Raw genomic sequence first — 12,920 nt, 5'->3', positions numbered from 1 at the left:
CATCAATTTCATGTTTTGAAGATCATTAAAGATTTTATTTGATTTTGTACAAGGTGTGTTTAAATTGAGCTGTGTCAGGTAAAAATCAACGTTACCCTTCTCTCTACAAAGTCTGTGACTTGAAAATTTAGTTGTTATACGAACCCTAAATAACAGACTATGAATTCATCTTTTATTTCGTATTTAAATATTCCAAAATCAATCAAAGTCTTATACATGGACTTTCACTAAAAAGCTGTGTATAAATTTAACAGAGAGTTGAAATATTAATGATCAAATATGCAAAATACATACACAATTTTAAACAACATAAAAAACTGTACTTAATAAGCTATGTTCCTTGGAAGCACTTTTCCTTCTGGATTAATCTTCATCAGGAGTGCTAATAGTAAACTTTTCAGTTTTAGGAGTGGTAGAAACTTTTTGCACTTACACATGTTATCAGAGTTGTTGAAAACTTCGTCTTTTTAATTATAAAAAAATATCTGAGTTTGTTCATTTGTTTTTTACTTTGTAGGACAAAAGAGACTACAATTAGTGGATGTGAATAAGAAAATAAGAGGTAAGTTCCCTTATAAATATATATAAATACAATAAGATTTTAAGGCACAGAGGGGAAAATATAAGAAAACAATTTTTTGAGAAATCTATAATAGTAAATGAGGAGACCTGTTGTTTTTTTGTGTGTCTCTTTTCCGTGTTCCATATCAAATCAATCAACATGGTCCTCTACCTTAAAGATAGCATGCAAACTGTTGTTGTTATCATCCCTGATGGTAATTTATTTTTGATTATTTGAGCAATTATCTGAAAACAAAATGAATTCCGATGGTCCTTTTCTTCATAACCATCAGTTTCAAATTTTATCCCTGCCTCCTCTTCACTCTTAATGTGTCTGCCCATAGGAATCTCGGACTATAAAAAACTAGGCTTATAACAAAATTGGTCTCGGACCCTTGGCCTGTCATTGAATCAGCTTATTACAAATTCAGATTATAAGAGAAATTTAGGACTAAATGAAAATATTTAGTTTATTTGAAGACAATAAATGAAATTAAATTAAATTTTATACAATTTACAGAATTACTAATGTAAAATTCAAATATTAAAAGATATTTTGAAGAATATTGGTTTGAATTAGCTGATACTTATACATATCTGATATAAAAAATGAGATTGGATTACTTGGGCCATGGATTTTTGATTTGTGCGTTTTTTCATATGAAATTTTAGTTCCAAATATGATATTGCTCATCTGTTTTAAACATACAATGCATGCCATCATCATATAATTTTGTAAAAAGGGGGGTATATCAATGGACAAACAGGAAAATAAATGGTAATTTCAAGAACGAGAAAAAAAACAGCTACACTTTTCTTTTTGATCAACTTTCAGGAAACATGGTGAATAATGAGCTTTAAGCATGAAAACGTGAAATAAAATTTCAAAAACGTCACTCATTATATAGAAACTAAAAGAATAATGTAGACAAAAGAAGGAATAAGCTATTTCTGCTCCTCTTTAAAAATGCACAAAACCAAGTAAGAAAACAATGACTGGTTTAGAAAGCTTTTACAAGCAGAGAAAACTGTCAACCTAATTCACATACAAGACTTCATAATATAAAAATAGGCATACTAAAAATCCAGGCTTAAAATAGACGTATTATTTCAATTCAATCACAAGCCTGCGATGTTGCAGGATTGTTCTAGTTAAATAAATCTATGTGGCTAATATTTATGAGGTAGAACTCCATATATGGTTATCGAAAATATTACCCCTTTTTTTCAAGTTTGGTGAGGGTTGAGTGCTTGTAACCCTGTTAAACAAGCTTTTTTAAGGCTTTAAAATGAAATTCACAGCTAGAATGTCTTTGGTTGGGTTTTATTTATTGTATTTGTAAATTTGAGTTGTTGTTGGGTTTTCAACCCATTCAACAACTGCAATATTTCCAGAATTTAATGTTATTTGATAACATGCAATTGTTTAAAGTGCAGATCTTTGTCAAATGAATATCATGAGATTAAATATAAATGTCAATCACAATGGACAATTAAATTAATGGTACCAATTTTACTGCCCCACATGCCTGTTTGGACAATTAATTACTCTTAAAGTTAAACATCTATATAATATGTCAAGCTACAAATTGCCAAGAAATTAACATACAACTGTGGATTCATTTATTTTCGTTAGTACCAATTGTTGTGGATTGTGGACAACTTGACTTTTCGTGGACATGTGATTTCATGGTTTTGCCAAAGTTTGCATACAATCTGACAGAAATTTGTATTTCGTTGAACATTTAAATTTGTGTTTCACCATTACCCATGAAATCCACGAAAATTGGTATTCAACATATAATAATCAGTGTTCCAGCTTGATCGTTTTCACAGGGTGGTCCGCCCGTCCTTTCCAGACTGCCTCCCTGTGCCCTTTTTCTGATGCCCTGTACCCTTTTTAAGATGCCCTGCACTTTTTCGCAAGTTCATGCCTTTATTGTCATAATATTTTGATGAAAATATTATAATTCTACCTGTCTTCTTGTTTCTGACAAGTTTATGATCCTCAGCTATAAATTAACATTTAAAGCAGGTATTATAAGTTGTGATTACAGGTAATCCGCTTATCGCCATTGAATCATGTATGGGTCACTAATCCATTAATTAAACCTCTTAATTGACCATTATTTTAATTTTTCCCAGTAAAATCGGTCAGTCTGCATTTCAATTTCAATATTTCTTAAAAGACCACAACTTGCAGTTCGTTTATCCATAGATGTTTTTTTTTTTGTAAATTGACAAAACAGATGGTTTGCATTTTGATTTCGTCAAAATTTCTCCAAAGATCACTTTGCAGCTCGGATGACATAGTTTCATCATTTGAATGTATTTTCGTCACATTTTATATAACTTTTCATTAAAATCATTCGACAACATCAATTATAAAGATAAAACTTAATTCAAAACGTTCTAAAAGTACAATGTATTTTCAAGAGTCAAACAAACATGTGCTTTCTTTATCATATACCGCACATGCGTGAACGTATTTTTTTTTTTATAAATTTAATAGACACTAAAACGTAAAATACGAAATCACTTAGTATCAAATTAAATGAGAGACAAATATATTTCTTACTGACCAACTTAATTTAAGAAATGACAATTTCCTGCCTTTTTGTTAAACACAAACCAATCCGTAGATGAATCCGGATTCATTCTAAATTTATCAATCTGTGTGCTAAAGTGCCCTTTTCCTGATTGGCTCCCTGCCCTTTTGAAATCCTAGCTGGAACACTGATAATGAATCCACAGTATGATAATCTATTTTTTTGCTTTTTTTTAATCAGAAATGTTAAATCATAAGATCAGAAAAAGAGAAGATATACATTCAGAAACTGAGGGTAAATATAATCAAAAAGAAAAATGAAGATACTGTTAGCAGTGCTGACACATTTAAAACATAAAACCTGTCACACAGGATCTGATCCTGCACTTCAGAAAGAGATTATTTATACCTTGCTTATATCATTGCTCACACATTTAGAATATAAAACCTGTCAAACTAATCTGATCAGAAAGAGATTATTTATACCTTGCTCATATCATTGAAGATGACGATGGATTTATGACATTGTGCATTTGGTAGATTTGCATCCAAGATTTAGGTTCTTCAAAATGTTATATTATTTCGTACTAGATTATTTGGATTGCCAAATGTATGCTTGTTATAGTTTGACCTTAAAAAAGGATTTTTACTATTTGAATTAAGGATGTACTTAGGTGAAATTAAATAAATCTAGAATTTAAAATTGATACCATAAGTCAGAAGAGCATTTGTTAAGGAACAAAATAAGCTAAAAATATTGATAGGTAGTGGAGCTCCTTTTCAAGGTATTTGATTTTTTTTTAATTGCAGGAAAAGGCTGACTCAGACTTTAACCTTAAATTTGCATTGGTATTATTTGGGTCGCAAATCGAAAGAAAAGATATCTGGAATCTGCTTAAATTTTGGCAAACACCTTTTATGAGCTATTGAAATCTTGTATGAAAAGAAAAATGGGTGTTATGGGGCAAATATTTTACCCTGTATCGTAGAAAAACCCCAAGGAGTCCAAACATCTGACAAAAATTTCTAAACCTGACCTAAGAACATCCTTAAAGGATAAATGTAAATGCAGAATTGACCATTGAGAGAAAAACCAAACCTTCAATGGCAATATTATGTGCATACTCAGAACAAGAAAAAATTTACATTAAATACAATTGATAGGTTCTGTAAGCAATAACATTTAGTGGTCAATCATTTTTTGGTAGGGATGAACAGCTGAGACATCAAGTACACACCATTTTTATATATTTTGAATAACAAAAATATATAGCCTATGAAAAAAAAAGCAACTAAAACTATCATGATAACGCTATTTCATGGAGAAATAAAAAAAAAAAATTGACAAATATCTTATGTTTTACAACTGTGGTTTTAATTTCATCTGTAGAAAATTTTGAAATTGATTAGTTTTAGTTACTTTTGATTTAATAAGGAACCTTATGATATATTTCATCTTAATTTCTCGACCTACAATTACCAACCCTAGAAAAGGTTACCTACTCCAGCCCCTCATCCCTACCACTCATTACATAGTAATTGCCCCCTGAGACATGAACAAATTAACAATAAATACAAAAGTGGTTCTACAAGTAAGGGCTATTCCATTAAAATATATATGGGAGGGTAGGAAGGGACGTTCAAAATATCCCTACAACCAAGAACTATTTTTTAGATAATTTTTCATAATGGTAATAGACGCATACTGAAAAAAGACCCATGACCCACATTCAATAATTAAACTTCCCTTCCTACCCTCCCACACACATTTTAATGGAATAGCCCTAAAGATTTCTATGATTTTAACAATGGACAAAATGGTATACTATACATACATATATATAATATATATATTGACCAGAAATTATCATATTTGTTGTCACATCTTTTCTTCAATTTTTTTTTCACACAGTATTTGGTCTGATGAAAAAACAAGCAGCAGCAGGTAAATATAAATATAAAAATGTAATTCTTGAACTGTTTTCGGAGCTGATACATTTTGATTATTTTTCTGACATACTAACCATTGTGGTAGAATTTATTTCTTTTTTCTGCCATACTGTTCTATTCCTGTTCTTCCCAAAAACCATTGTGGAAGAATTAATTGTTTCTGCCATACTGTTCTACTTTTGTTCTTCATAAAAACCATTATGCAGGAAATGATTATTTTTTTGCCATACTGTTCTATTCATGTTCTCCACAAAAACCATTGTAGTAGAATTGATTATTTCTCGGCCATATTGTTCTACTCCTTTCTTCCAAAAAAAAGATTTTTTAAACAGTGCTCATGCCAGTGAAGATTAACATGTGATTAATTTTCATCAGATATTGAAGATCCTTCAAAATGTAACTGTAAATTCAGATATTATTGTGAGGTTTTAGTAATGTGAATAAAGCAACTGGGTGAGTATTGCAATATTAAGAAAACACATTCAGATATCTAAAACATATATGTATGCAGATTTTTCTCAAGTCGCAATAATTAATCTCACATTTTTGTCATTTCTGCAAAAATCGCAATAATAAATGCACAAAATAATCTCTGAATTTAAAGTAAATGATTTTGTATTTTAAAAATGTATTTAAATTCTAATTTGGAATTCCAAATATGTGTTTTAATAGTTTGACCTTTATAAAGGATGCTTGCTATTTGAATTAAAGTATTAAAATGAAAATGTAGAATTTGAATTGAGACAGAAACCTAACTTTCAATGGCAAATATTATGTGCATATTCTGGACAAAGGAAACATTAAAAATAAATACAACAGGTATGTATTGCTGTCATGAAATAGAAGTTCCTTCATAATATAAGTTCCAAGTGGAATACATATTCTGTAATATTATTTCCATTGGAACAAATATTACAGTATATGGAATAAAGGGTAAAGAATATTTGTTCCAATAGGAACAGATATTATGACATTGTTTAAATCAAATTTTCCAGGGGAACTTCTGTTAGGCATAGCAAATATACGTTGACACTGCAAGCAAAGACATTTCGAGGTCAACATACAGATTTCAACAATAGACAAAATTCTATACAGTGTATACATTTCAAGCTCTGCATTGACCAGAAATCATCATATTTGTTGTCTTATCATTTCTTTTACTTTTTTTCATAGTAACAAATCGTATAAAGAAAACAGAAGATTTACCGGAAACTGGAGGTAAATATAACTATAAAAAACTATTGTATGGTTATAATAGCAGATCTCACACATTAAAAACATACAATGTGTGGTGATGATCTATTCATGCTCTTCAAAAAATCATTGAAGAGGAATTGATTATTTTTCATCACATATTGAAGATCCTCCAAAATGTTATATGATTTGTATAAGATGTCAAAATTTGATTATGACATCAAATTTTGTTGCATTCCTCTGAATTTCCTAATATGATGTCATGAAAAAGGCGACCATGCCTGATGATGTCACATAGAAAGAACACATCTTTTTTATATGATTGCAAAAAAATTTTTGCGTCGTATAATGCTATGATGTCGTCGTCTGCGTCGTCGTGCGAATACACATTTGGGTTCCGGACAATAACTTTAGTTTAAGTGAATGGATCTCTATGAATTTTTACCAGGTTCAATACCACAAAAGGAAGGTTGGGATTGATTTTGGGGTTGATGGTACCAACAGTTTAGGAATTAGGGACCAAAAAGGGACCAAAAACAAGCATTTTTGTAGTTTCAGGACAATAATTTGTGTGTAAGTGTATCGATCTCTCTGAAATTATGCTACAAGGTTCCATATCACAAAGAGAAGGCTGGGATTGAGTTTGGGTTAAAGGCCCCAAATGTTTAGGAATTAGGGGCAAAAAAGGGGCCAAAAACAAGCATTTTTCTAGTTTCCAGACAATAACTAGTGTATGGATCGCTCTGATATTCTACTACATGGTTCCATACCATAAAGAGAAGGCTGGGATTGAGTTCTGGGATAATTACTGTAAATTCAGAAATTATTGCGTGCATTTATTATTGCGATTTTGTCATTTTAGACTAAAATGCGATTTTAATTTTTGCAATATTGAGAAAAGTCCTATTTAATTCATATAAAAAATTTCAAAATGCGAGTTTAAATTATTGCGATTATAACCCTGTCGCATTTTTCGCAATAATAAAAACATCGCAATAATTTCTGAATTTACAGTACTCCAAAAGGGAGGTGGGAGTTCAAAAAGTTGGGGGGATTTTTTTTTTCAATTTTTTTGAAGGGGTTCATTTTTTTTTCTGCAAAATTTTTGAAATTTCAAATTTTTGAAATCTTCAATTGCACAGTATTGCGCAATAGCAAGAAATCTTCAATTGCACAGTATTGCACAATAGCACAGTATTGGCCAAAAGCTAGAAATCTTCTATTGCACAGTATTGCGCAATAGCACAGTATTGCACAATAGCACAGTATTGCGCAATAGCAAGAAATCTTCAATTTCACAGTATTGTGCAATATCACAGTATTGCGCAATAACAAGAAATCGTCAATTGCACAGTATTGTACAATAGCAAGAAATCTTCAACTGCACAGTATTGCGCAATACCAAGAAATTTCAATTGCACAGTATTGCGCAATAGCAAGAAATCTTCAATTGCACAGTATTATGCAATATCACAGTATTGCGCAATAGCAAGAAATCGTCAATTGCACAGTATTGCACAATAGCAAGAAATCTTCAACTGCACAGTATTGTGCAATAGCAAGAAATCTTTAATTGCACAGTATTGGGCAATAGCAAAAAATCTTCAATTGCACAGTATTGCGCAACAACACAGTATTGCGCAATAGCAAGAAATCTTCAATTGCACAGTATTGCGCAATAGCAAGACATCTTCAATTGAAAACAAATACAAATGTTTTAACCAATTTCAATTGGATAAATTAAGTTTTTAATTTTTGGGGGTTCTAACCTTGTATAATTTTTTGGGATATTGGGTCCCATTTTTAAATTGGTCTACATTGAGGTCAAAAGGGTCCAAAATTAAACTTTATTTGATTTCATCAAAAACTGAATTATTGCAGCTGTATGATTTGCTGAATCTTATTGTGCATTTAGATTTTTGTCGAGCCTGCGACTTTTGTCGCAGAAAGCTCGACATAGGGATAGCGATCCGGCGGCGGCGGCGGCGGCGGCGTTAGCTAACTTCTTAAAAGCTTTATATTTTAGAAGATGGAAGACCTGGATGCTTCATACTTTGTATATGGATGCCTCATGTTACGAAGTTTCCGTCAGTCACATGTCCAATGTCCTTGACCTCATTTTCATGGTTCAGTGACTACTTGAAAAAAAAGTTCAGATTTTTTGTAATGTTAAATTCTCTCTTATTATAAGTAATAGGATAACTATATTTGGTATGTGCGTACCTTGCAAGGTCCTCATGCCCGTCAGACAGTTTTCACTTGACCTCGACCTCATTTCATGGATCAGTGAACAAGGTTAAGTTTTGGTGGTCAAGTCCATATCTCAGATACTATAAGCAATAGGTCTAGTATATTCGGTGTATGGAAGGACTGTAAGGTGTACATGTCCAACTGGCAGGTGTCATCTGACCTTGACCTCATTTTCATGGTTCAGTGGTTATAGTTAAGTTTTTGTGTTTTGGTCTGTTTTTCTTATACTGTATGCAATAGGTCTACTATATTTGGTGTATGGAATGATTGTAAGGTGTACATGTCTAGCTGGCAGGTGTCATCTGACCTTGACCTCATTTTCATGGTTCAGTGGTCAAAGTTAAGTTTTTGAGTTTTGGTCTTTCTTTCTAATACTGCATGCAATAGGTCAGCTATATTTGGTGTATGGAATGATTGTAAGGTGTACATGTCTAGCTGGCAGGTGTCATCTTACCTTGACCTCATTTTCATGGTTCAGTGGTCAAAGTTAAGTTTTTGAGTTTTGGTCTTTTTTTCTAATACTATATGCAATAGTTCAACTATATTTGGTGTATGGAAATATTTTATGATCTATATGTCAGTTACGCAGGTTTTATTTGACCTTGACCTCATTTTCAAGGTTCATTGCTCAGTGTTAAGTTTTTGTGTTTTCGTCTGTTTTTCTTAAACTATAAGCAATAGGTCAACTATATTTGTTGTATGGAAGAATTGTTAGCTGTACATGCCTGCCTAGCATGGTTCATCTGACCTTGACCTCATTTTCATGGTTCATTGGTCAATGTTTAGTTTACTTGCTTAATGTTAAGTTTATGTGACAGTTGTAATAAAGCTTTATATTTAGGACTATCAACATAATATCAATGATTAGTTAAGAAGGCGAGACATTTCAGCGTGTGCACTCTTGTTAATTTGGGTCCTATTTTCAAATTAGTTCATATTAAGGTTTGAAGGGTCCAAAATTAAACTTTGTTTGATTTCAACTAAATTTAAATTATTGATGTTTATATGCTGAATCTAACCATGTTGTTAGATTTTGGATATCAGACCATTTTAGGTAAATTAAATGTCCCATTTCAAATTTTTAAGATCTTTGACCATATTTGTTTTGTGTCAGAAACCTATATTATGTCAAAAATTTGATCACAATCCAAATTCAGACAGTACTGTGCTCAGTGAAGCATTTTATGGTAGATCAATCGAATAGAAGGATTAAAACTGTCTGTATATTGTCCAAAAATCATTAGAGAAACAGATTCCACAACCAAATATCGTTTAACACTTGATGCAGTTGTAGAATCTACTCTTATACAAATGTGCAAGATGCAATGTACACAGCCATGCTCATTTAACAACACTAATATTAGACTAGAAATGCCTCATTTTAAGAAGAAGTAGAAACACATTGCAATGAAATATTATTAGACCTATGCAAAAATATGCCATGTTTGTTTTTATATTGTAGGACAAAAGAAATCTGATAAATTTAGTGATGTTAATTTCAAAATAAGAAGTAAGTTCCTTATAAATACAAATTAACTTTAAGGATGTACTTTATAGGTCAGGTTTAGGAATTTGTGTCGGATGTTCAGATTCCCTGGTTTTTGTCGAGCCTGCAACTTTTGTCGCAGAAAGCTCGACATAGGGATAGTGAGCCGACGGCGGCTACAGCGGCGGCGGCGTTAGCTAACTTCTTAAAAGCTTTATATTTTAGAAGGTGGAAGATCTGGATGCTTCATACTTTGTATATGGATGCCTCATGTTACGAAGTTTCCGTCAGTCACATGTCCAATGTCCTTGACCTCATTTTCATGGTTCAGTGACTACTTGAAAAAAAAGTTAAGATTTTTTGTAATGTTAAGTTCTCTCTTATTATAAATAATAGGATAACTATATTTGGTATGTGCGTACCTTGCAAGGTCCTCATGCCCAACAGACAGTTTTCACTTGACCTCGACCTCATTTCATTGATCAGTGAACAAGGTTAAGTTTTGATGGTCAAGTCCATATCTCAGATTCTATAAGCAATAGGTCTAGTATATTCGGTGTATGGAAGGACTGTAAGGTGTACATGTCCAGCTGGCAGGTGTCATCTGACCTTGACCTCATTTTCATGGTTCAGTGGTTATAGTTAAGTTTTTGTGTTTTGGTCTGTTTTTCTTATACTGTATGCAATAGGTCTACTATATTTGGTGTATGGAATGATTGTAAGGTGTACATGTCTAGCTGGCAGGTGTCATCTGACCTTGACCTCATTTTCATGGTTCAGTGGTCAAAGTTAAGTTTTTGAGTTTTGGTCTTTTTTTCTAATACTATATGCAATAGTTCAACTATATTTGGTGTATGGAAATATTTTATGATCTATATGTCAGTCACACAGGTTTTATTTGACCTTGACCTCATTTTCAAGGTTCATTGCTCTGTGTTAAGTTTTTGTGTTTTGGTCTGTTTTTCTTAAACTATAAGCAATAGGTCAACTATATTTGTTGTATGGAAGAATTGTTAGCTGTACATGCCTGCCTAGCATGGTTCATCTGACCTTCACCTCATTTTCATGGTTCATTGTTCAATGGTTAGTTTACTTGGTTAATGTTAAGTTTATGTGACAGTTGTAATAAAGCTTTATATTTAGGACTATCAACATAATATCAATGATTAGTAAAGAAGGCGAGACATTTCAATGTGTGCACTCTTGTTTAACTATGATACAGGGTAAAATATTTTGCCACATTACATACATTTTTCTTTTCATATAAGACTTCAATAGCTCATAAAAGGTCATTTACCAAAATTTAAGCAGATTCTAGATTTCTTTTCTTTTGATATGAGACCCAACTAATACCAAAGCAAATATAAGGTAAAAGTCTGAGTCAGCCTTTTTCCCGCCATTTAAAAAAAATAATTATCTCGAAAAAAAGCTCTATAACCTATCAATATTTTTAGCTTATTTAGTTCCTTAACTAATGCTCTTCTGAACAAGGGACGAAAGATACCAGAGGGACAGTCAAACTCATAGATCGAAAACAAACTGACAACACCATGTCCAAAAATAAAAAGACAAACAGACAAATAATAGTACAGATGACACAACATAGAAAACTAAAGACTAAGCAACACTAACCCCATCAAAAACTGGGGGTGATCTCAGGTGCTCCGGAAGTGTAAGCAGATCCTGCTCCACATGTGGCACCCGACTTATAGTATCAATTTTAAATTCTATATTTTTTTAATTTCACCTAAGTACATCCTTAAGGCATAGTGGGGAAAACACATGAAATTAGTTTTGGAGAAATTTGATAAATATATGAGATAGATCTCCAAATAGGGTACATTAAAGTGTGCAACGTTTATTCCCAGTTTAGAGAATATTGAAATCTCTGAAACCTTTTTAACCCTGTCAAGTACTAAAAATGTTATTCATGTCCTAAGTCAGCAGGTTGTAGAACAGGGTTTTTGGGACCAAGTATTGGTGAATGAGTCTAAGGTGTGGGTCTATCAAATGACAAACCTATGATTATTGCTATCTGCTGCTTTTAAGAGTAATATTTTTAGGTGTTATACCACCAAATCATAGTACGTCACATCCGGTTGCATACGAAAAAGGGTTGAAAAAAAATATTCCCTTGAATTTGGCAGTTGTAGGAAATAAAGCCTACATTTCGTTGCATTTAAACATTTCTGAGTCATAAACATATATCTTGGGTGTTTCAAAGCTCCAATCTTTTTTAATTGGTGTTTTTATACACCTGTCAAAATTTTGACGGGACGTATTATGGTATACAAATGTCCGGTGTCTGTCTGTCTGTCTGTTTGTCCGTCTGTCCGGTGTCCACATGTCGCACCGTAACTTGAGAACAACTTATCCAAATTTCATGAAACTTAAGATAGTTGTTTCTTATGATGGTCAAACGATCTGTATACTTTTTGGTGAAAATAAGATTAAAGATTTTTGAGTTACGGGACTTTGTAACTAAAACAGGGGGGTGTTTTTTTCACATGTCGTGCCGTATCTCAAAAACGATTTATGATTATTGCTTAAAACTTTACACACTTCTTAGTTATATTAATCTAAAGATCTGTATACTTTTTGGTGATGATTCAAAATTTTATTTTAGAGTTATTGAATTTTTTGTAAAAAAAAAAGGGGGGGGGGGGGGTTTCACATGTCGCGCCGTATCTCAAAAACGATTTATGATTATTGCTTAAAACTTTACACTCTTCTTAATTATATTAATCTAAAGATCTGTATACTTTTTAGTGATGATTCAAAATTTTATTTTAGAGTTATTGATTTTTTTATAAAAAAGGGGGGTTTTCACTTGTCGCGCCGTTTCTCAGAAATGATTTATGATTATTGCATAAAACCTCACACAAAAGACGACGGGCATTTGATGCGCTCGTGGCGCAGCTGTTTATTAGA

The 12,920-nt window shown here is 32.2% G+C and overlaps 1 protein-coding gene across 8 annotated transcripts in view; it reads left to right on the top strand.

The window, feature by feature from the left end:
• Positions 1 to 12,920, top strand: part of LOC127709458 (uncharacterized) — a 48,357-nt gene that overhangs the window by 27,090 nt on the left and 8,347 nt on the right. For 7 of the 8 annotated variants that reach the window (XM_052215038.1, XM_052215035.1, XM_052215037.1 and 4 more), the window contains exons 13-17: positions 518 to 562; positions 3,351 to 3,404; positions 5,022 to 5,054; positions 6,233 to 6,277; positions 9,966 to 10,013. In XM_052215038.1, coding sequence (XP_052070998.1) covers positions 518 to 562; positions 3,351 to 3,404; positions 5,022 to 5,054; positions 6,233 to 6,277; positions 9,966 to 10,013 — 225 coding nt within the window. The remainder of the gene's footprint in view (positions 1 to 517; positions 563 to 3,350; positions 3,405 to 5,021; positions 5,055 to 6,232; positions 6,278 to 9,965; positions 10,014 to 12,920) is intronic. The other variant, XM_052215034.1, reaches the window with a different exon arrangement.

This window comes from Mytilus californianus, unplaced genomic scaffold (genome assembly GCF_021869535.1).
Source record: "Mytilus californianus isolate M0D057914Y unplaced genomic scaffold, xbMytCali1.0.p SCAF_7, whole genome shotgun sequence".
Lineage (NCBI taxonomy): Eukaryota > Metazoa > Mollusca > Bivalvia > Mytilida > Mytilidae > Mytilus > Mytilus californianus.
This window is presented reverse-complemented; position numbering and strand designations above follow the sequence as displayed.